This window comes from Callithrix jacchus, chromosome 11 (assembly GCF_049354715.1).
Source record: "Callithrix jacchus isolate 240 chromosome 11, calJac240_pri, whole genome shotgun sequence".
Taxonomy (NCBI): domain Eukaryota; kingdom Metazoa; phylum Chordata; class Mammalia; order Primates; family Cebidae; genus Callithrix; species Callithrix jacchus.
In genome coordinates this window covers 122,216,125-122,241,400 of record NC_133512.1, presented here as the reverse complement: position 1 = coordinate 122,241,400, position 25,276 = coordinate 122,216,125, and the positions used below count along the sequence as shown (strand labels likewise).

General features: G+C 32.8%; 1 protein-coding gene across 9 annotated transcripts in view; it reads right to left on the bottom strand.

Moving 5' to 3' along the window:
* Positions 1-2,471: 2,471 nt before the first annotated feature.
* Positions 2,472-25,276, bottom strand: part of POT1 (protection of telomeres 1) — a 131,795-nt gene continuing 108,990 nt past the window's right edge. For all 9 annotated transcript variants that reach the window (XM_078343863.1, XM_009003136.5, XM_078343864.1 and 6 more), the window contains 8 exons: positions 23,960-24,016; positions 20,714-20,870; positions 18,911-19,116; positions 13,547-13,682; positions 8,550-8,638; positions 6,484-6,575; positions 4,818-4,923; positions 2,472-3,622 (listed from right to left, as the gene is read on the bottom strand). In XM_078343863.1, the coding sequence (XP_078199989.1) occupies positions 3,510-3,622; positions 4,818-4,923; positions 6,484-6,575; positions 8,550-8,638; positions 13,547-13,682; positions 18,911-19,116; positions 20,714-20,870; positions 23,960-24,016 (956 nt within the window). In that variant the 3' untranslated portion in view covers positions 2,472-3,509. The remainder of the gene's footprint in view (positions 3,623-4,817; positions 4,924-6,483; positions 6,576-8,549; positions 8,639-13,546; positions 13,683-18,910; positions 19,117-20,713; positions 20,871-23,959; positions 24,017-25,276) is intronic.

Genomic DNA, 25,276 nt, shown 5'->3' with positions numbered 1-25,276 from the left:
CAAGAGCGAAACTCCGTCTCAAAAAAAAAAAAAAAAAAAAAGATAATCATCACTTAGAATCCTTATCTCAAATTTCCTAACAGCTTAAATCACAATAGTGGAAAACAAACAAACAAACAGAGCACTTTACCGATTAATTTACTGACTACCAAAAGAAGAGAGGATCTCACATACCTGAGAGCCATTCTGAGTGCCTAGTGACTTTAGATACTCTTTCCAAGAACCGGAGAGAAGACAGGTCATTATGGCCAGATTTTACTAGGTGACTAGGTCCCTTTTCCCTGGAATAGGTAGGGTTGACACTATCCAGAGATTCTGAGGGGGCCAAGAAATAAAGAGATTTATATTTCCCCTAAAATAATGTTCTAGAACTTTCATGTAACTCATCATAGCCTTCATGGAGTCTGAATTTCCTAATGAAAAGCATTATAGAAGATGTTCTTTTTTTCTTACATTAACATTCATTTAGAAGATGTTCTTTTTTTCTTACATTAACATTCATTTCACAATAAATTCCTCAAAACATGAAAGAATAATTTAAAACAACCATGCCATGGCAGAGTCCTAATCCTGTATTAGGAAGTCTGTATAGGTCTCCAAAATTCTAATCACCTAAAAACCTCCAGAAGACATAGTGAAATTAGGTCTCTGGGTCTCTAGATTGATTTAAAAGGGAAATAACACCGGACAAAATATAAAATAAAATAAGTAAAACACATTATCATGAATATGTGGTAGCAAAACAGATAACAAAAATACATTTTTGCAAACATACAAAATAAAACTAGCACAATAAAAAACAGAATACTTACACAAAAAACCACAACAGAAACAGAAAGTACAATTATCAGAGAATTACACACTGAAAGTTATTTATGCTGAGTAATTATAAGCAATGAGTTTCTCCCTGTATATCGATATGAAAAAATAGTTCTCTATATAAAATGACAAAAGAAAGTTGCAGAGCTGTATCACATGATGCTAATATATATATGTATTTGTGTATATACACACAAGCTCATGTTCTTGGAACAATCTGAAAAATTATACACCATATTGTTAAAAGTGGCTTCTTCCATCAACATCAGTCTTTCTATAATGATTTGGAAACAATTCCCAACCTAAAGCATGAGAAGGGGTAAAATGAGGAATGATACATTGTATGTTCCTTCACATATGGCGGTATAATTGAAAGTGGACACAGAAAAAGCCATTAGGTAGTGCATTTCTCATTGCTACATCTAGATAAAGAATAATGACTGTCTCAGATTTTTCTAAGACATACATTCTAAGAGCAGTACAGGGACAACATGAGTCAATCCAGTAGTGTCTTAAAAAGTGGATGCTGCAGAAGCTGGAAATTGAGGCTGAGGCTGTACACAAACCACTTTCTTAAATTTATGTAATTTAAAATCTGACAGGAAGATTCTATCAGTGTTCACATAAAGGGGGCGGGGCCCAAATGAACTACCATTTAGTTGTAGCTCCAGAAATAAAATTCTCCTAACTCTGTGGGGACCTGATTAGCATAAAGTGAATACATCATCTCTAGACAAAAACTAGGTGTTGACGGAACAATTCTTGCTCAAAACTGAAAAGTTTTAAAAAAGATAAGGACAAAACCCTACAATAAACCAAAAGAAATCTTTATAATGTGGATGTTTATTTAAAACAAAAATAAAAAGAGAAATGACCTATCATCATGAAGATTCATAGGAAGAGTTTTCCTTTGTTAACTTGGAGATCTTACAGGTTTACAGAAAGAACCTGTGGTACTTTTTGACCTCTACTCTTCTAGATTGAGTGCTTCCTGAAGGCAGAAAAGTATGTATATCACATCTTTGTATCCTGAGCATTTTATCAATATGGAAACACACCTGTTCAACCATAGGTTCCTGAAAACAATAAAATCAGTCTCTCTCACTGTCTCAAACAGCTGATAAGTCGATGATGGGGGACATTGGTAGTTAGGTGTAGAGATGTGTTAATATACTCAGGAACTAGAATTTTGAGTTATTATGAACAGAGAAAATCAGTTATACAATCCATTTTTGCCAATAAGATGCTAAAAGTTTTTTGAAAGTATAGAAAAATACACTGACTCCTCTTATAATCTATTTCCAATGTTATCTCAGATATTTAAGTCAATGACTCATTTGCAGAAAACTGTTGGCTTCTGTTCCAGAATCGCAGAGTGGTTAACAGTACAGGCTCTGAATAGATACTACCTGAATTAAGGCACAGACTCTGGCATTCAAAAACTGGGCAAAAACTTAGTCAAGTCAGCTTATCAATCAAGTCTCAGATTTCTTACCAGAAAAATGGGTTGCTGTGAGAATCAAATACATGTTTAGTGCGTACATGGGGTGTAGACAGCCCTGAACACGTGCTGTATTGCCACATCTACTTTGATTCTTTGCCTCATATAATTTTTCAGCTCAACTTAGGGCAAATAAATGAAACAGTAGAAATGTGTGCACTTATTTATTCTTCACTAATATTAAACCAGGTAATCTATATCTGACATTAGCAAATAACATACACAAATCTATCTATCTATCTATCTATCTATCTATCTATCTATCTATCTATCTATTTGTACAAAATTAAACATTTATGATTTTACATTTGACAAACATTGTTAGGTAAAAAACAAACTATTTTACTAAGTTAACATCTCCTTCAACTAGTTAGAAGTTGTAATACTGGCATATTTTACATGAGACTCTTAGAAAAGAATAATGTTAAGTCACTTTATTAGGTTGAGGTGAAATAGAGAAAACTCTAATATCCTGGAGAAAATTAGGAATCAAACCATGTATTTCAAGACTAAAGAAATGTGTTTACCCTAAAATCATCAGTATCAGCACCTCAACAAAGCAACTTAGCCATTTCTACTTCAAGTAAACTGTAGCTTGATCAGACAAACACTTATCTAAGCAGTACTTGCTTTAGCAGATCTCTTTGTACAAAAGCAAAACAAAATTCATAGTCATTATTTACTTGCACCCAGTAAAAGTGAAGAGATTTAAGGTAAGGACATTTTCTAATCCCATACCCATGCTAACATCATCAACATTGCTGATACAAAACTCAGGGCAGGAAAAGAAGCTCAACCAGGGATTGTGAGTGGCAGAGAAATCAGTGGATGATACATGAAAAACCAATAGAAAATGTGAGTTCTAGTGTAGGGTAACAAAACCACTGCTCTAAAATGACTGTAAAAGAGTAAACAAAAACACAGATCTTATTCAATGTCTCTTTTTCTTTTATATACCTGAAAGCCATAGTGCTGATTATTTTGAACAACAGGAACATTTTTAGCATACAAGATGGCATTAGAATAACACAATATCTATTTGTCAAGATAATAAAGAATATTAGTTGAAATGGAATTGTGAATGCTATTAAAAAAATAGTGAAATCTCATGGGTTTTATAATAATCTAATAGAAAAGTAAGATTTTAATAAATTACAACATTTTGTGTATGCTAAGTTGGATGGCAGTATTAGATTACATCTTCTGCAACTCTGGTGTCAAAAATCTGATAGCAAATTTGATTCTCTGTTCCATTTGTGACATTGTATGACTTGATGAAGCATTCCAACCATGGATATGAATCTACAAAACCAAAAACAAAAATGTTATTTAACCATTAAAACAAAATAAATAACTCTGAAATAGGTATCTAAGCATACCACTGAGCTAGAAAAATTAACATTTATTTTGGCTTGAAACGTAAGTAAATGTCCCTTCCAAATTTAACATTATTCTCTTTCCCAAATACATACTAGATTCATGTTATTATTTTGGAGCAACTTTGACTAATTTAAATTTTTTGCTAAAAATAGGTTAACAGTGATTACATCTTGTGTTTCAAAATGGTTGGTATATATATTTAAAATCTAAAACAGTGGTTAAAATGGGTCTACCAGGCCATGTTTTTTGATATAAAGATTTACCTCTAGAAATCTGTCTAAAAGAATCCAAACAGATAACACAAATTAAAACTGACAACAAATACAAGTATTCAAGTTAAACTTTGTTATAGATCAACACAAATTCCTATCATTATGTAACTATTATAAGATGCAAAGATTGACCAGGGAAAGTAAAGCTTGATTAAGAATAATATATAAAGTTAAACCAGCTGCTAAATCTGCAGCTGATGAAATTTCCTACAATAAAAAGTTAAAAAATTGTTAGAAAAATCAAATTGTCTTAATATGACTTAGATTTGCAAGTTTCAACATAAGTACAAATATGGGCACAGAAGGAAAATTCAATAGCAGCAGGTATAAGCAGTACAATTTGAAATAAGGAGTATCTGGTTTATTAATCAAATGTTTATACAGAAAACAAAGCTCATAAAAAATAAGTAAAACAAAAGCTTATAAGCTTTTAAATTTTACAAAATCTAAAACTAGTTAACACTAAATAAAAAAATTCATTTATGAATTAAACTGGATAACCCTGGAGTTTGTTACAGAAAATGTTTACTGCCAACAATTTATACGTTTGGTCTAATTTCAACTAAAACGCTTGTAGCATGACAACATCACTTGTGCCTGTGATCAAAGCTACCTCCCTTTCCTATACTTAAAAATATTTAAAAAATCTTTTCAATGCAGAAATTATGATTCATAACTATTTTATCCCTGCCACTGTCTTCATCAAAGTTGAACATCAGTAATCACTACTTAGTAATTCATTTGGAAGCAAAGCTTTCAGACTTCTCAAAGTCCACAGATTACATATATGCTAGTGCTATCTCAAGTAAAAGCAAGTGTGGATTTGTTAAAATATTCTTGCCTACCAACTTTTATTCCTGGAGGACAAAACATATCCATGATCATATCCATACTTTTCTGAAGGTCATCATCCATTAGAACTTCTGATGCTGGAATCTGGAAGAATTTGTCCTTAAAAATATTTTATAAGAGAAGAAAAAAAGTAAATGATATTAATAATTTGTAATGTTATTATTAACACAAACATATTTCAGTATTGTCTAATTAAAAGATAAACTAGACGCTTTCACTCTATCAAGATTGTAGAATTCATAAACTAGAATGCTGGTCTCAGCATTCTAGATTAGTAGATTAAAATGCTAATTAGATTAAAATGCTACTTTAATCTTAAAATAGCTTTGAGATATACATAATCAAGTAAATTGCTCTGATTTAATAATAATAATGATGGTAATAATTATTTAAAAACAGTGAGGCTATTCTCTTTCTGCACAGAAAAAATATCTTGTGCTAAGCTCAAATGAATATAACATACAGTATATATATTACATATTTATTTATTTTTTATCTTTCCTACTATTTTATAAGTTTCAAGAAGGAAGGAATTTTGCTTGCTTTGTTTCCATCACATAGGATAGTACCTAGCACACAGCAGGTGCTCATTAAATACTTAATAATTTAATAAAAGGTTAAATGAATTGTGTAGGTAGAAGAAAAATTCTCCTCTTAACTTTACCTCACATATTTTCCAAAGCATGTAGTAAACATTTTAACTTTACCCTAAGAGAAGTCTGGGCTTTGACCTTAGCTTGTGGAAGGTAATCTCTAAGCCCTTCCCATGTCACAGGTGATATAAGTATTTTTGACTGGAAGCTTTGGTCACTGTTAATAGTCTAACAATATGATGTAGGGTGAGACATTCAGAGCATGTGGTATCAGCTTGATTTCAAGAGGGGCTGAAGACTGATCAGCCAATGGGCAGTAAAGCACACCTATATGATGGAGTCCACTAAAAACTTTTAGCTGAGCTTCCCTATTTGGCAATATATTACGTATATTGTTATACATTGTTGCAAGGAAAGTAACACAGTCTGCAACTCTCTGGGGAGAGGACAACCATAAGCTCCAAGTCTGGGACTTTCCTGGACTCTGTCCTACACATCTCTTCCATTATCTGATTTTAATGTACATCCTTTCACTGTAATAATCTGTAGCTGTCAGTGTAGCAGGTTTCAGTTAATTCTAAGAGTCTTGTGAATTATCAAAACTAAGAGTGGCCTTGGGGACTTCCAAAGCTGCAATTAGTGACAGAAATGAGGAACGTTTGTAGACTGCCTCAAAACTTTATACAATAATTATCTATCCCTCCTGTCAAAGTAACTTCATTTCCTCTAATACGAAATGTGGAGGTTGAAAAAGTATGATAAAATGTTGACTATAAATAATGCTGCCATAGTGTACCTGGATCTTTGCATTTTGGCTAAGGTATAGAGAATGACTCTTTAAATCCCTGTTACTTAATTTTTCATTATTCAAATATTAAGATTTATAGTGTCAAATAAAAAAGGAGATACATACACAGATGATTCAAAATTTATGTGCTCATATTTTAACTTACATTTTTAAGTTGCCTTAAGTCCTTTTAGGAATAAAGCAGGTAGAAATAAATGTATTCAATTTTTTAAATATTACTTTTTAATTAAAAATATCTTTACTACCTCTGATACTTACAGAATCCATGAGATAGGTTTCTAATACACCTGTTCCATCATCAAGAGTAAATGTCATAACAAACACATATTGGAGCGGTACAACACCCAGTACTAGTGAAGGAAAAAAAAGATCAAATCATGAGTCTGCTACTTCTTATCAAGGTAAAATTAAAATTGTCTTATGATAGTATAGACCTGTAAATTTTATATACTGAAATAACTTAAGATATTATCTCCAGGTAGATAGATAGTGTCAGAATTGAATTGGAGAACACCAGCTAGCATCTGCTGCAGGATTGCTTGTTTGGCGTGTGGGTGAAAACCCTTATACATTTGGTCACGTAAGTCTTCTGTTCTGATTGCTGTGGTGTCAGAGCAGAGGACAGTTTGTGTTTTTTTAACTCCGCAGATACTCAACCTGTAATTAAGCTCATTTAGCAGGTTTATTTTGGAACATTTCACTATTACCCAGGGAGAATGTCTTATGATAATCTTTTTTTTTTGAGATGGTCTTGCTCTGTTGCCAGATTGGAGTGCAATGGCATGATCTCGGCTCACCGTAACCTCCGTCTCCTGGGTTCAAGTGATTCCCCTGCCTCAGCATCCTGAGTAGCTGGGACTACAGGTACGTGCCATGCCATCATGTCTGGCTATTTTTTTGTATTTTAGTACGGATGGGTTTCACCATGTTGGCCAAGATGGTCTCGATCTCCTGACATAATCCACCTGCCTCGGGCTCCCAAAGTGCTGGGATTACAGGCGTGAGCCACCATGCCCGGCCAACCTGTTTTGATTAAATATTAATGTAATGTATATTTAAAATGAGTTGACAGCCTCACGCCTGTATTCCCAGCATTTTGGGAGGTCGAGGTGGCAGATCACCTGAGGTCAGCAGTTCAAGACCAGCCTGTCCAACAGAGATACTGGATAACACGAAAATTTATAGGTTAAGGTAAATATCTTCTTACTTGGAAATGGAAGATACTCACTTTATAGAATGTTATATATTAGCTTCTATCTGTGGAACCCATATTTAAACAGGAGGACTAATTAAGAGTGCAAGTAAGAATACATCAGGACATATAGACATGAACTAGGGCATAAACCAGACATTAATACAGGGGAACTGATTTTTAGGTTTCTAAAGGTCTCCATAGGTTAAAACTGAACTAAAATCAAGAAAGATAAACTTAGTACCTACCCGAAGGAACCACAAAAACAAAGAATTAAATTAAGAATAGAATGAGGAAACCAAGTTCAAGAAGTTCATGTGATAAGAACCTAGGAGTTCACTAGACCACAAATAAAACACGAGACAGCTGTATTAACAAGGCAAGAAAACAAAACCAAGTGTACAAATAAATAGCTATACAATGCCATTTCAGGCTAGTAGAAGTTAAGTGTCCAGTTTTAGATAATAATAATTTTCGGCCGGGCATGGTGGCTCATGCTTGTAATCCCAGCACTTTAGGAGGCTAAGGCGGGTGGATCACGAGGTCAAGAGATCGAGACCATCCTGGTCAACACGGTGAAACTCCGTCTCTACTAAAAATACAAAAAATTAGCTGGGCATGGTGGCGCGTGCCTATAGTCCTAGCTACTCAGGAGGCTGAGGCAGGAGAATTGCCTGAACCCAGGAGGCGGAGGTAGCGGTGAGCCGAGATCGTGCCATTGCACTCCAGCTTGAGTAACAAGAGCGAAACTCTGTCCGCAAAAATAAATAAATAAATAAATAATTTTCACTCTATTCTGAATTGGCCAAACCACATCTGCAGCTCAATGTCCAGCTCTGAATGCCAAATTTTGAGAAGAGCACTGGTTAAGTGGAATGCTTCCTGATGAGGAAAAACAAAATAGTAAAACATGGGGGAAAGTACAAAGACAATGATGGTGCCTGCTTGAAGAAATGCAGACTAAAGGAAGCCTTGGTAGATAGCTTAAAATTTGCAAAGTCTGTTTATCTTACAGAAGAAGAAATAGGCATCCAAAGGAATAGGTATACTTTCAGGTATGCTGAAATATAAGTAGGTGAAATAATCTTGTATATAAACATTCAAAATTGCAGGGCATGGAAATTTTGCTAACCTTCTGCCACAGAAGAAGGAATCCACGATGTCTTATCAACCAAGGAATTTAGATTTTGTATGGATCTCAAATTAGAACATTGTTTACATCTGAAATTTATAAAAGAAAAAACCAAATAAATATTTTAAAATAATTTAGCTTGTTATAGCTTTTTATAGCTCAAACATGTGTAGTTTTAAAATAAAAATTATTAAATAGAAGAGTACTGCATCCCCTACATTGTAATGTGCTTGCTTGTTTCAGAAGAGAATTATGAAAGAGTAAGTTTATTACATAAAGGTAAGAAAAAGACAGTGTAAGATTCAGAATAAACAACTCTAAATTGAGAATAGGGTGCTGGGTTCCAGGTCCAAATCATTAATTAATTTTGCTCTCAATTTCCTTATTTGTTAAAATGAAAAGTCAAAGAAAATGCTCATCTCTATTCTTTGATTCTATAAGCATTATCTTTTTTTTTTTTTTTTTGAGATAGGGTCTCTCACTCTATCACCCAGGCTGGAGTGGTAAAGTGGCACAATCTTGAGTCACTGCAATCTCTGCCTCCCAGGCTCAAGTGAGTCTCCCACTTCAGCCTCGCAAGTAGCTGGAACCACAGTTGTGCATCACCATGCCTAGCTAATTTTTATAATTTTGTAGAGACAAAGTCTTGCCACAATGCCCAGGCTGGTCTCAAACTCCTGAGCTCAAGCCATCTATCTGCCTTGGCCTTCCAAAGTACTGGAATTACAGGCATGAGTAAACATGCCTGGCCACTGTAAGTAAATATCTTAATAAATTCAAAGTCTTAATAAATATGGTCAATAGAGAAAAATTACTAAAGAAGTTAGAACATACAAGATTCTAGATAATATTTTTAGTAAGCATATATCCAGAGGTTTGTATTTTATGATGCCTAATATTGTAGCTATCTTTTGAAATGTATATAAATTGAAGACTATACAATACACTAAAGTCGTGCATTATTTAGTATAGGGATTTTGCTTTATTTGAATACTAATATATTTTAAGTATGAGTTATATATTTTTTATTATGCATCATCACAATGTTTATGAGATGTTGATAAGAAAATATACTTGAAAAGATATACTTGAATAAAAATAAAAGTTGAAAAGGTCCATACACATTTGTTTTCATTTGCACTTTGGGAAAACAAGAGGGTAACCATATTACATCTTATCATCTTTTCTAATAAAAGACATTAATTTAAGAAAAAAATATTACTGTCTAAGAAAAAAAACTATGATATTAATTAGCATTAGAAATTAATAAAGCAAGTATAGGATAAAAATTAAAAATTAAAGATAGTCAAAATTAAATAGAGAACTACTTACTTCCAAAAGCAGTAAAAGGGGAAACAGAAAAAATTAGGAACATAAACTAAATATATCAATAATTTAAGATTATATTTTAAACTCAACTATTAAAACTAAAATTTAGCAATAAACTTTTATTTATTGGTGACATAAGAAACAGAATGCCAGAAACTTGAAAGTAAATGGATGAGAGTAAGCTATAAAGCAATTACCTAGCAAAAATTTTTAAAAAGCCTATAAAACACAAGAAACCATAAAGTTAAAAAGGCATCCATACTAGAAGTATGGATGAAATTTACAAAAGACTAGTATCTCTGAAGAAACCAATTACATGTATGCTTGTTCAAAAATAAACCAAGAAAGAAGTCAGTAACCTCACAGAAAAAGAGGCAAAAGATGTAAACATGGAATTCACAGAGTAGGAAACCTATGTAGCTGATAAACATGGGGGCTGCTTAAACACACTAGACATCTAGGAAATACAAACAAAAACATCACTGATAGCATCTGATGTTCATTGGCCTAATAAAAGCACAAGTTAGACTAATACCAAGTATAGGACAGAAATAGATTAATACTAAGTGTTGGAGTGAACTTGGTGGAAACTAAAATTTTTATACATTACTGATGGGACCATAAATTGTTAGAACCATGGGAAGAACAACTGGGTATTTTTCTCATAAAGCAAAACTTATGTATACTTTATAATCCAGTAATTCTAATTCCAGGTAAACACCTTAGTAGTAACTTTCAAACATTTTTGTTAAGGGCTCACAGTAAGAAATTATTTATTAACATATTTTAGTAATACAAACATACACACACAACTGAAATGAAAGTGCTACGGAACAACACTGACCCTTACTATGTAAAATGTTCTCTATTATCCATTCCCTCTCATTCCATTTCTTACTACAATTACATCATACGATTAAAAAAAAGTTGGTCATGACCCACTGAGCTCATTTTATGAGAAGGGAAATACACAAGAAACATAAAACGTGACTTCATTCAGTACTCTCTATAAATGAAACAAAAAATAACACATATCCACCATTAATTGGTAAATAGCCAACAAATTCTGGTCTTTCATGAAATACTCCATAGGCATTAAAATAAATAACCTAAATGTACATGCATCAATATGGGTAAATCTTGAATATAATAATGAATGTAAAAAAGCAAGCTGCAAAAGGCTTGGCATAGTGCGAAACAGTTTATATAAATTTACAAAACAAAAAATATGCTATACTGCTTCAAAGTTCACACACATATGAAGGCATAAAAACATTGATGAGAAGGATTTAATCCAACTTGGGAAAAGTAGCTATCTCTGAGAAAAAAGGGTTAGAGAAGGGATTGGTATGGAGTTATATTACTTCTCCATAACATTTAATTTCTTAAAAGGAAAAGTCTGGAGGCTGAGGCAGGCAGATTGCTTGAACTCCGGAGCTCAAGACAGCCTGGGCAACATGGCAAAACCACATCTTTACAAAAAATACAAAAATTAGACAGGTGTGGTGGTGGTGTGCATCTGTAGTTCCAGCTAGTTGGGAGCTGAGGTGGGAGGACTGCTTGAGCCCAGGAGATCAAGTCTCCAGTGAGCTGAAATCATGCCACTGCAGCTTGGGTGTCAGAGTGAGACTCTAACTCCAAAAAAAAAAAAAAAAAAAAGCGGTGGGGAGGGTCTGGAATAATGATAAAATGTTAACATTTGTTAAATCTAAATGGTGGTTATGTAATTGTTGTGATGTTAGTTTTCATATTTTTCTGTAAGTTAAAATTATTTCATAGGCCGGGCACGGTGGCTCACGCCTGTAATCCCAGCACTTTGGGAGGCCAAGGCGGGTGGATCACAAGTTCAAGAGATCGAGACCATCCTGGTCAACATGGTGAAACCCCGTCTCTACTAAAAATACAAAAATTAGCTGGGCACGGTGGCACATGCCTGTAATCCCAGCTACTTGGGAGGCTGAGGCAGGAGAATTGCCTGAACCCAGAAGGCAGAGGTTGCGGTGAGGAGAGATCGCGCCATTGCACTCCAGCCTGGGTAACAAGAGCGAAACTCCATCTCAAAAACAACAGCAACAACAACAACAAAAATTATTTCATAACCTAAAAATAAAAAGATGAATCAATTAAAAAGATATACTGGCTTTTGATGATGAAGCTCAAGTAATAAAAAATGTAAAAGTGTCTTAAAATATGGAGTGTGAACAGCATTCTTAGTTTTGAAGCAACTAATAAAAAAAGTCCAGAGTTTTGGCCAGGCATGGTGGCTCACACCTGTAATCCCAGCACTTTGGGAGGCCAAGGCGGGCAGATCACTTGAGGTCAGGAGGTCCAGACCAGCTTGGCGAACATGGTGAAACCATGTCTCTACTGAAAATGCAAAAAAAAAAAAAAAAAAAAAAAAATCAGCTGGGCATTTGGTTTGTGCATATAATCTCAGCTACTTGAGAGGCTGAGACAGGAGAATTGCTTGAACCCAGGAGCCAGAGGTTGCAGTGAGCTGAGATCATGCCACTGTACTCCAGCCTGGGCAATAGAGCAATATTCCATCTCAAAGAAAAAAAAGTCGAGAGCCTTCAGGTAATTTTTTTGAGACTTCTAGTAAATGAATAAGTTATATTATAGAGTTTAAAATGAGTATTTCCTTTCCTCCTGGTTTAGACTTGTCATAGTGCCCAATACTGGGAAGGCAAAATAGGGAGAAGGGAGAAAGAACAAGAGCAAGTAATCGAGGATGAGCATGCAGAAAGAGAAAGCTCAATTAGTGACTTATTATACAAGAAAAATAGAATTTATGAGTTTTTATTTTTTAATTATTTTAATTAAAAATCATTTTATTTTCAAAAAAAACTGACTCTCAGATCATGAGTCTAACAAGAGAGATAATTAGACACTGAGCATATAAGAGTAAAAACAGCTATAACCCAGGGATTTAAGTCAGTGGCACACAGTTTCACTTTACGGCTAAAATTTTAAGATTTGTTGACAGAACAGAGGCAATACCTAACAATGACTTTACCATACAATTAAGGAGGTATCATGGTTACAGTATAGTATTTTTCAACGAGCATGTAATTTTTGAATCAGGATTTACACATTAAGACAATGACTAATAATTACTACAAATTTAGAAGTTGGAAAAGAGGAGGAATAGTATGACAAAACATATACTACAATCCAAGGTTTCTCAAATCAGAACATGCTTAGGGTGATTGTTTAGTAGAGGAGATTTTATTCCTATCCCCTTCTTCTAAATTTAGAAATCTGTTTATGGCTTCTAATGTATTCTTTTATATTCCGATCTTCAGTGGCAGCAAATTTGTAATTTAGTGGCTCAGAAATTCTGAAATTCAGTACTTAATTTTTAGTAGGTTTGCAGCTCTGATTTTTTTTCTGTAACTGGTATCTAAATCCTCACTGTGAAAGAAAACAAGTGAGTACCAGCATCTGACTGTGGAATCAAAAGAAGGAAGCTCTATGTCTCACACATTATGTGTACTCTCTGTATATATGCTTATCAAAAGAACAGATGTATGTCAGAAAAAGCTAGTACATCTAAGCTGATATAACTATAAGTTTCTGTTGAACATATAGTAACCAATGAAATAAACTAGTAAAATTTACTCTTAAACAGTTTTTAATTCCAAAAATTTTCTAAGTTGAAAACATACCCATAGTGATGTACTGTTCCTTGTATAAAAAATGGTGCTGAAAGGTCCAAGAGCTCCAGGTCTTCGTAGCCAGATCTCACAGGAATTACACTATTAAACTTGTTTGAGAGTTTGCAAATTTCACTGAGTGTACCTCCTGTTAAGAGAATAAACCCTTCCAGTAGTGCAAATAAAATGTAGAAAAAGTACAGTTCTATTAAATAAAATGTGAGGTATAATAAAAGCCTAAGAAATGGACAGAAAAAAGACAATGAATGTATGTGAAAATATAAATTCGTAAACTTACAATCCTGTACATTGAAAATAATCAATGGATAAAAATGCTGAGACTTAGGTAAAACATAAAGCCTGTGAAATTTTAACCATCTTTCTAAATTTAAACAAATTACCCTTTATGCCAGAATACTTTTGGTTCAAATAACCAAAAGGTAATATAAGGTAAGAGCCAAGGTATTATCAGATTCTCACTAATAAATTTTCTATATACTAATTAATATCTGGACAAATTTAGTTTTGAGTTTAAAATAAATCTCAATTTTCAGGTCAATATTTCATTTAAATATAGATATGAGTAGTTCATGTTATATAAATTCATATATAAAATTTGTTCATTTTTCCTGGGAAAATTATCACACTTAATTCTATGGCAGAGTAAGCATTCAAATGACCACACTGGCTGAGAAGTATTGCCCAATGGCATGCCATTATTAGAAGGCAGTGTCCTTTTTACTTAGTCGACAATGCTTCCTCTCTCCAGGCAAAAGAAAAGGATTTAAAAAATACATCTGTGTTTCCTAAAATTTGGGTAGAATTTGTAATGTCAACATTCAATTATAAGGGAGAAGCACTTCTGGCATAGCAGAGTGAGGACATCCAAAGACACACTTGTCTAAAACAGCAATAAGAGTATTGGCAAAAACTGTAAAACCTTTTTTAGAACTCTAGAAATTACCAGAGGCCTTCAATGATCCAAGGCGTCTTGAAGGAGTGTTCCATAAAAATGGCTGAATTTTTGTAAGAGCAGTGAGCTCTGTGGCATTTTAACTTGCCCTGTTCCCATACTATTTCCCCCAAGGTCATTGTTTTTGGAAGCCACAGTTCTGCTATATCATACTGCAGTCAGATATAAACCCTCATTATGCCAGCTTAAAAACTCAAAACAATATTCCCAAAGCATGCTACTTAAAAGCTTCCAAAAGCTAGTCTATCTTCTGGAGATGGATACCTAGCCTTGCTAAAGAGACTCCTGCCTACTGTTCAAAACTGCAATAGGTGACCATTCACTAACTCTTTTCTCTATGAGTTCCTGTCCAGAAATGCTATTTTAAAGAAACTGGTGAGATTTCATCTAGCCATTCACACTGACCACACCAGTGTGGCTTTGGCACATAAGCTGGACAACCTTGGTCAAGTTACTTAAACTTTGGTATATCAGTTTCCCCGTTTGTAAAACTGAGAATAATGTTACTCTGTAAAAAGATTATAAAGATTAAATGAGTCAGTATTTGTAAATCACATAAAGCCATGAGTGACTACTGGTATCAATATTTTTGTGATTTCCTCTTAATAAAAAGTCCATGAAAGGAAACACTTTGTTGTTTGCTACATTACCACTAATGCCTAAATCAGTGTCTGGCACACAATAGGCATTCAATAATCATGTTTTGAACAAATGAATCAGTGTAAGAAAATACATTTGCATTCATCTATGTGAATACTGGTTTCTAGAGGTTTGTATGTGGAGCCGTCTTAACAGAGAACAACTTATTTGCAATCAGTAGACATTTTAACATGGACTATGGAGACAGAAAAGCCTAAGTTTACATTTTTTTCTGACATTTAGTAGGTCTTTAACCTTGAGTTCTTCACCATTTTCTCTTGGTCTCAGTTTCCTCATGTGTTTAAAAAGGGGATATATCTAGCTTACAGAGGACCTATTATGAGAGTTAAAGATAAAATAGCAAACTAGGTAGTAAAGTGCCTGACACATAGTCTATTTAGTAAATTATAAGTATTAACAACAAATACTATGATAAAATGATTCAGTGACATTACAGTTCCATACAAATTATGTTTCAGAGGAAGTTAAATATCACGTAGTTTCAAATATAGTGTTAATAATAAATATTATAAACAATTCTATACCCACAAGTTTGACACCTTAGATGAAATGAATCAATTTCTTGAAAGACATAATCTTTCAAAACTCACACAAGAAGAAACAGATAATCTGAATAAGACTATGTCTATAGAAAAATTAAAACAATAATAATAATCTTGGAAAAAAATCACCAGGCTCAGATCGTTTCAATAGAGAAGTCTACCCAAACACTGAAATGATACCAATTCTCTACTATGTATTCCAGAAAATGGAAGTAGAGGGAACGTTTCCTAACTCTTATGAGGCCAGCAATATTCGAATACATGACTAAATACATTACAAGAATGAAAACTTACAGATCAATTTCTCTTATAAACCACATACAAAAATACTCAAATAATATTTAAATATTAAATCAAAAAAGAAAATAATTATTCACCATGACTAAATGAGATTTATGTATGCAAGGCTGGTTAAATACCCCAAAATCAATTAATGTAATTTATCACATTAATAGGCTAAAGAAGAAAAATTGTATAATCACATTAATAGATGTAATAAAAAAGGCATTTGATAAAATTCAACATCATTAATAATAAAAATTCTCAGCAAACTAAGAATATTGGGAAAGTTCTTCAACTTGATAAAGAACATCATAAAATAGCGACAGCTAAAATTACATTTAATGGTGATACTTTCCACCTAAGACTGAGATCAAAGAAAGAACATTCCCTCTCATTGCTTCTATTCAACATTGTACTGGAAGCCCTATCTAATGCAGTAAGAGAAGAAAAGGAAATAAAAGGTATACATATTAGGAAGGAAGTAAAAAACTGTCTTTTAGAGAAAATTACAACAAAAAATTATGAAATAATAAGCAATTACAGCAACGGTACAGGATATAAGGTTAATTAAAAAAAAATCAATTCCTTGCCTATATATAAGCAACAAACAATTGGAGTCTGAATTTAACGTAAAATAATCATTACCAAAAAAGAAAAGACTTAGGTATAAAGCTAAAAAAATGTGATCTATATTTTGTTGAATTTATTTATATGAGGAAAGCTATAAAACCCTAGAGAGATCTAAGAATATCTACATAGAGAGATAGTCCATGTTCATTGTTAATAACATCAAGATGTTAGTTCTCCCTCTCCAGTTTGACTTACAGATTTATGACAATCTTAATAAGAATCCCAGCAAGTTATTTTTAGATATTGACAAGCTGATTATAAAGTTTACATGGAAATGCAAAAGTTTCACAATAGCCAACACAATACTGAAGAAAAAGAACGAAGTTGAAGGACCAACACTACACAATTTCAAGAATTACTATATAGCTTTAGAAATGAAGATGGTGTGATATTGGCAAAATAACATATAAATAGATTAAAACAGAATAGAGAATAAAGAAACAAATTCACATGAATAAACTGGTTTGACAAAAAAGTAAAGGCAATTCAATGGAGAAGGAACCGTCTTTTTAACAAATGGTACTGGAAAACTGGACATCTGCATGCAAAAGAAATCTGGACACAGAATTACATCTTTTACAAAAATTAACTGAAAATGCGTTACAGATCCAAATATAAAATGCAAAACTGGAAGACTTCTAGAAGATAAAAAGAAGAAAAGCTAAACATTCTGGAAAAGGCAAAACTATTAAGATAGTAAAAAGATTAGTGGTTGCCAGAGGTTTGGCGAAGGGGTAGGAGGATGGATAGGAGGAGCACAGAGGATTTACAGGGCAGTGAAACTGTTTCCTATGAGCCTCTAATGGTGGGTACATGGTATTCTGCACTTGTCAAAGCATAAATAACTGTACAGCACAATGAGTGAACCCTAATGTAAACTATGGTCACAATAAAATAGTGTCAACTGCATTAACTTGGCGTGAATATCAGCGAGTGCTGCTGCCGGTCCTTAAAGTCTAAGAATGACTTTGGTTTATATGGTTTACTTTGGTTCGTCTCTAAGTCCAGGCCAGTTTTTCATTTTGTTATTTCCAAACCAGAACAGTGTTATACTGCAGTAAGATCCTAGCCCTTGACTCAGGTTATAATACTTAAAAATATAAAACAAAAAGAGCTACATTCTTATATTCCTTTTACATTTCAAAGTGCTTTTACATACATTCTAATTTTTTTTTTTTCAAATAAGGCTTTTTTTAAAAAGCAGTTTTAGGTTCATAGCAAAATTAAGAAAAAAGTACAAAGTTTCCTTATGTCCTTTACCCACTTTATTATTACTCAGCTACCCCCTTACTTCCCCATTCTCAACATCTTGCACCAGAGTGGTAAATTGTCAATTGAGAAACCTATTTTAACAAACCATTATCAATCAAAGTCCACAGTCTATATTAGCGTTCACTCTTGGTGTTGTAGACTATGTTTCCTTCTTAAGACTTCATTTTTTTTTCTTTTTAAGGAGCAGTTTTAGGTTCACAGCAAAATTAAGAGGAAGGTATAGAAATTTTCCATATTCCCTGCTACCACATATGCTAGCCACCTCCAGTATCAACATCCTCCACCATAGTGGTACATTTGTTAAAAATGAACCTATATTGACATATAATTACCCAAAGGTATAATTTACATAGGATTCCCTCATTTATTAAAAATAAAACTATATATTACTCTAATGCAAATTAAAGAAGGTATTTTTCTTTTATTTCACAAGGCTACAACAAAAGAAAAGCCTTAAGAAAAATAATGAAACTTTAAATCTGCCATAAGAAAAAATGTACAGTATATATTTTAGACAAATATTAGATAAAAATTAGATGAAAATGAAAAGAAAATGAAAAAACAAACATGACAAATTTCATTTATAGCTTATCAAGTTACCTTGTTTCAATAGTCTCTTCCTTGATTTAGATACAATAGATGATTTTCACCCTATTTTTATAAAACAACAGTGACATCCAGAGGCCAAGAAAACAGCAACAGTACATAAGCAATCAGCCTCTTTATCATTACTTAACTAGATAATCAGCTTAGCACTGACAAAATTGAATGCAAACCAATAATAGAGTTAAATGTAAACACTTGAGTCTAATGTACAATTTGAAAGGAAATTAAGATAAATTTATGTACATTGAGTATATATATTTGAATCTAGTTAACATATATTCAATTTTGTAAAATTTAAATATTATTTTTACTTTATACATACTAGGTAGCCTGTAATATATTAAACAATAATTAATTATGAAAATTATGCAAAAGCAGTATTCTAACAAAACAGTGACTTAAGTATGTTACCTTCTATCAAAAGTAGACATTCATTTGAAAGTGGGAGAATACCATTATTTTTCACAAAATGAACTGCTACTTTTCGCCCTTTTTGATCTTTAGTGGTCCAGATTTTCGAATCATATAATGATGTATTTTGCAGCTTGACATCTGGGGTTATAGTTGCACCATCTTGCAAAATTATATCCAATTCGCCCTCATGTGGAACTTCTTGCCTAAAATCATTGACAATGAAATGACAGAAATCAATTTTGATATGAGCTTGAAAACTTCAATTTAACAAGTTATCTAATTAAAAAGTATCATTCTTACATGCAGATGAATCAGTTACTTTTTCTTAAATTCTGTAAATTATGGAGCTGATTCACTTTGCAGAATAAATAACTTTTATTTAATAGATAAATATTTGATATTTTGTGTGTAAGCATATCCAAATCATAATTACATTAACTGCTAGCAATATCCATGCCTGGTTTTGTGATACAAAGCTACTTATAATTATTCCTAGCACCATTTGTTTTTCTCCTCTGTAAGGAATGCTAAATTTCCCAGCAGGAGAAAAAAAATGCAGTGCCCCCTGTCTTCACTCCAGTTAAATATCCACTGACCACACTTAGGGAAAAGGGTAATTCTAAACTATTTTGAATTCTGTTTATAATTAATACTTTTAAGAAGTCACATGGTTAAGTATTATGTAGTAGAAATGACAGAATTTGGAATCAAAAGGTTTATGGCTTTATTCTGGTTCTGTTGCTAACTAACTGTGTAACTTTAGATAGTTTCTGTTAATTTCTGAGATAATGTCCTTATTTGTTTAAAAAATGATCACAGAGAGTGGTTTTATTTTACAAAGCTATATGATTTTATGAAACTCAATGAGCCAAAATTTGACAATACTTGAAGAATCATCTAAAATCCTTATATATATATACTTTAATCCCAAAAGCTCAAATGGGTAAAGATGGTTCCCTCACTTTTTACTTAAGGAAATTTTATAATAAAAAAAATCTCCTCAAACAGTATTATGCCCAAATTTTGGAGGGGAAAATATACGTATATTAATGAACACGGATAGTCACAATTTATAAGCATACAAATATATAGCTATGTACATATATACTCATACATTGTAGCACATTTTAGTGAAAACTCAATTTATGGCATCCAAATGATATATCCATCAATTATCTACATTTTCCAAAACATCATTTTAGATATTCAGAGGAAAGATAGTCAAATTGCAACAAAAAGATGAGGAGCTTTTAAAAATGATTTTCAGAATATGTCTTGAGCTGATTTTCTAGCAAAAGGATTACAAAACCATTATATACATTTATTACATATTTATATAATAACTGGTGTTTGGAGTAAAGGCATTGAGAAATTCTTAAAAGAAATTTAAATTATATGTATTATCTTCTAGTTATTAAGCATAAGTTTACCAACAAGGTTCTCTATATCACTTAATTAAAAATTTCATGTAATTACAACTCTTTTCCAAAATTTCAGTTAATAAAGGTTTATATTTGGGAAGATACTTTTGCAACAAATAAGCCTGCCCAAATACATTCATTTATTTTTCATTTGCTTTTATCAGAGTGACTAAGCTGAATTTATATCTAAAAATAGCACCCACTTTTATTACTATCAGAAGAATCTGTTCTCTAAGAATTTAGTATTTTACCCAAAAAACATTACCATTCCTTGAAAATATAATACATATATTCACAATTTACTTATTCCTAAGACACAGAATTACATATATGTGCACAATAATGTGAACACTTTTATTTTATTATGGAAAATACTCACAGTAAATGACATTTAGGGCAATGAAGTTTAACAGACTGAAATAGTCTTCTGGGCTTATATGACCTCAATTTTGCTCGGATGCGATACTGCTGAGGAGCTTTCTGTTTCAAAATGGCACATAGTGGTGTCCTCTCCAGATACTGATGATCTGTAAGTACTGTAAAGAATTTTTATATTAAATCATAACAAGAATATTTATAACATGCAACCTCCTGTACCAAATATGTACTATAAAATCTAATTAAGCTCTATTGTCAACTCCATGAAAGCAAGCATTATGTCTTTATTCCCGGATGTATACCCAAGGCCCACTATCATAGTGCCAGGCACATAGTAGGTGCTCAACAAATGTGTACTAATAAATGCTGGATTATCTGGGGAAGAAATAATTGCCTGGTAAGTATTCAAAGAAGCATTTTAGTATGAGACTAATGGAAATCTGGCTAACAGAAAAAGAAAGCTAACAAAATAAAATCTGGCTAACAAAATAAAAAAGGGTTATTTAGCTAAGAAAATAATATACTAGGCAACAGTTTAAGTTCTAATTGGTGTCTGCCACAACGGCTTGAAGTTCTCATTAGTGTCTGTAACAAAACACATTGGCCCAGTATTATTTGCAGGCTCTTTGATGTTTCAAATTAGTTACTTTTTATTGAACCATCATTTATAAAATCAGATTGTTAAGAACGGGAAGGGACATTAAGGGTGATCTGTCATGGGAGTGGTGTAGTAGTGGAGAAGAAGTCTGGGAAGTTGAAAGGAGGGAGTACAGGAGAAGGAAGAGGAAAAGGAAGAGGAAGTTGCGTCAAACTGGGAAAAAAAAAAGCTAGACAAAAGCACTGGGAGCAATTGCCTGGGAAACAGGTAGAAAAGGTCTCCTCAGCTACTTGTGGAAAGAACGCCTGGGATTGTAGCGATCAGTTTTTACGGGGAAAGTATAAAATTGCTGGTGACCCTTAGCTTAAGGCAACAGCTTGCTATACATTTAGCTTAACACTTTTGTGTATTTTAGAAAATAGAAATGATATACAAATCTTATTAACTTCATTGGCGAAGACAATTCCTTTCAGTACTGAGCTTTAAGCCAATGAAATTCTTGTAGAATTAGTTTTCCTTCAAGGAACAAATGGACAAGGGTTTACAGTGGAACAATTCTATTGTGGTGGCGATTGTTTTAAAAAAAACCAGTGGCAGACTTGATCAATTTAGTGTAAATTGCTATACAGTGGTAACAACAATTGCTTCAAACTCGTATTTTAACCAGAAATTTTTAACTTCATTTTAAAATGCTTTCAAACTTAAGGAAAACTGCAATAACAAATACAAAGACCTTCTGTAAAATCTTCACCAAGATCTACCAATTGTTAACATTTTTGCACATTTATCATTGTCTTTGGGTCTGTTTTTATCTCTGTCTCTTACCGCACAAATATTATTGAATCATCTAACTACCAGACATTATGCCTTCTTTCCTTTAAATTCTCCAGTATGTATTTCACAAGAAGACATTTTATTGACATAATTACAGGGCAATTTTCAACATTAATTTAACTGATTTACAACTATAATCAAATTAATAAACATTACTCAAATCTCTCCAATTGTCCTCAAAATGTTCTTCTTAGCATGCATTTTATTTTCAAGTGTAAGATCCAACCCTGGACCATGTATTACACTTAATTCTCATGTCTCTTTAGACTTCTTTAATGTAAAACAGATCCTCAGCTTTTCTTTGTCTAAGATGACACTGATATATTTGAAGAGTACAGGCCATTTATTCTGTAGAATAAACACCAATTTGGATGTGTCTGGTTCTTCCTCAGACTAAGATTTAGCTTATGCATTTTTGGCAGGAATAATGGATAAGTGATACTGTGTGCTTATCAGTGTATCACACTGAGAGGCATACAAAGTGAATGTTACTATTAATGTGGACCTAACTTTACTTAGCTGGTAAAGGCAGTGTCCAATCACTTCTCTACCAAAAACTTACTGTTTCTCCCTTGTATTTAACGAAAATATACTAGAGAAAATATAAATATCTAATTTTTCTTCAAATATCCTGATAGTTTAGAATCCACAGATCGACAACTATCTCAACAATTACAATAATGGGTACAAAATCGTGATTTTTTTTTACAAGTTCATTATCACTTTTATATTTGTTATTCTACTTTAAGAAAGATATTTTCACTTAACTCCATATATTTTCTTTTTCTTTTGTTAATTATCATCAACATCGGCTCATGCTTTCCTACTTTACTCAATTAGTACTAATATTATTTATATTGATGCTCAAATGTTCCCAGATTAGACATATTCTATCATAAGCCATTTGACAAGTTTCATTAACTGAGCACCTCCTTACTTTCTAGTACTACAAGGATACTCCATACTAATCTTGTAATTCCTGTTCTAGTTCTGAAATTTGCTGTTTCACGAAGGAGCCCTGATTCCTTTGAGAGAGAGATATTATTTATAACACAAGATCTGTGCACTAGGTGTGCTTAGTGCAACTAGAGTGCTGCTGCTTCTATGCCCTTTCATGGAGAGAGAGATAGGGTATATATAAATACACATTCATACTGATATGCACACAAACACCCCTACAATACAAAGGAATGTGTATGTGTGTGAATATATGTGTATCATGCATACACACAGCTACATCTATTTCTGTATTTATCTATAAAATCATGAGTACATAATGGCACCTCCAATTCAATACAACATTACAAGCTTTTATCAAGCCTTCTATTCATATTTGTATCTTCTTTCTGCAATGTGAGAAATTAAATTTTTACAATAGCACATTTAATATATTTGTGCTTAAAATATTTTTCTGAAAATTTTAAAAAAATCTTAGCTGATGTAACAGAAGGAGAGTATTTGATAGACACACTATCATTACTAAAATTAAATTAAAAGTTTGAGGCATATTGTAAGGAGCTTCTTTATGGTACACTGCTAAATGCATAGTGTAACAGGATAACTCTTCACGTAATAGCTTAAGTCATGTAACTCTAACAGAGATACATGACTTAAAATACATCATGTATTTAATGTTTAAAATGCATATCTGTTTTATGGACAAGGTAGAAGAAGAAAGTTAAATATGGACATACTTTAGCTTTCAAGGATATGTGTTTTACTATTAGAAAGAAATTGATTAGTTGGGAAATATAGAAGCAGACTTTATTATACTCATTATTGTGCCCATATCTCAAAAAGGATACACAATCTTACTTGTAGCAGATAGCTGTTGACATCTTTCTACCTCGTATAATGATACTGATCCAGAGCCTATAAAAAGGAAAAGGCAAAAGAATTAAGTCCAATACAACTTCAATGTAGAACTGAAAACTATGCAACACTGCCGAGACAAACTGAAAAAAATATAAATAAATGGTGAGATGTGCCACATTCATGATTTAGAAGACTCAATATTGTTATCAATTCTCTCCAAATTGATCTGTAGATTCAGCATAATCCTTTAAAAATAGCAAAGGCTAGGGTAGGCACAGTGGCTCACACCTGTAATCATACCACTTCAGAAGGCTGAGGTGGGTGGATCACTTGTGGTCAGAAGTTCGAGACCAGGCTGGCTAACATGGTGAAATCTCTTCTCTACTATAAATGCAAAAATTAGTAAGGTGTGGTGCACAAGCCTGTAATCCCAGCCACTCAGGAGGCTGAGGCTCGAGAATCACCTGAACCCAGGAGGCAGATGCTGCAGTGAGCTGAGATTGTGCCACTGGACTCCAGGCTGGGCAAAAGAGCAAGACTCTACCTCAAAACAACAACAACAAACAAACAAATAGCAGAGGCTTTATTGTAGAAATTGAGAAACAGATTCTATCACTTATGTGGAAGTGCAGAAAATCTAGAATATTAAATAACATTTTATAAAAGAAGAACAAAATTGGAAGACAATGTACATGACTTCAAGACTTACTATAAAGTTACAGTAATTTAAGACAACATGGCACTAGCATGAGGATTGACAAATAAATCAACTGAATTAAATTAAACAGAGAGCCTGGAAATAAGCCCACATTTTGGTCTTGATTTTTGACTAAAGCAACACAGCAATTCAAAGGGAATGCAAATGGTGCTGCAAAAACTCAAAATATACTATGGGGAAAAATGCATACTTCACACTATACTAGTAAGTATTGAATGGAAAGCCTAGACATAAGCCCACATTTATACTCCCTTGATTTTTGACAAAGATATTAAAGTCATCTAACAGAAAAAGGAAACAAATAATGCCACAACTAGAAATTCCTAAAGAAAAATGTCTACCTCATATCATGTGACTAGGTATTAAAAAAGAAACAAACGAGTGATGATATATGCAAAAAAAACCAATGTTTTTGAATAAATCTCAAAAACATATATATAATATGCACAAAAAGAGTACATATGATTGAATTTTTTCAAAGTTCTAGAACAGCAAATCTACATGTTTATGTATTAGTTAAAACTCATGGAGTGATACATGAAATGGTTAAGTTGTCCACTTCACTGCAAGTAATTTTACCTCAAAAATAAAAAAAAAAA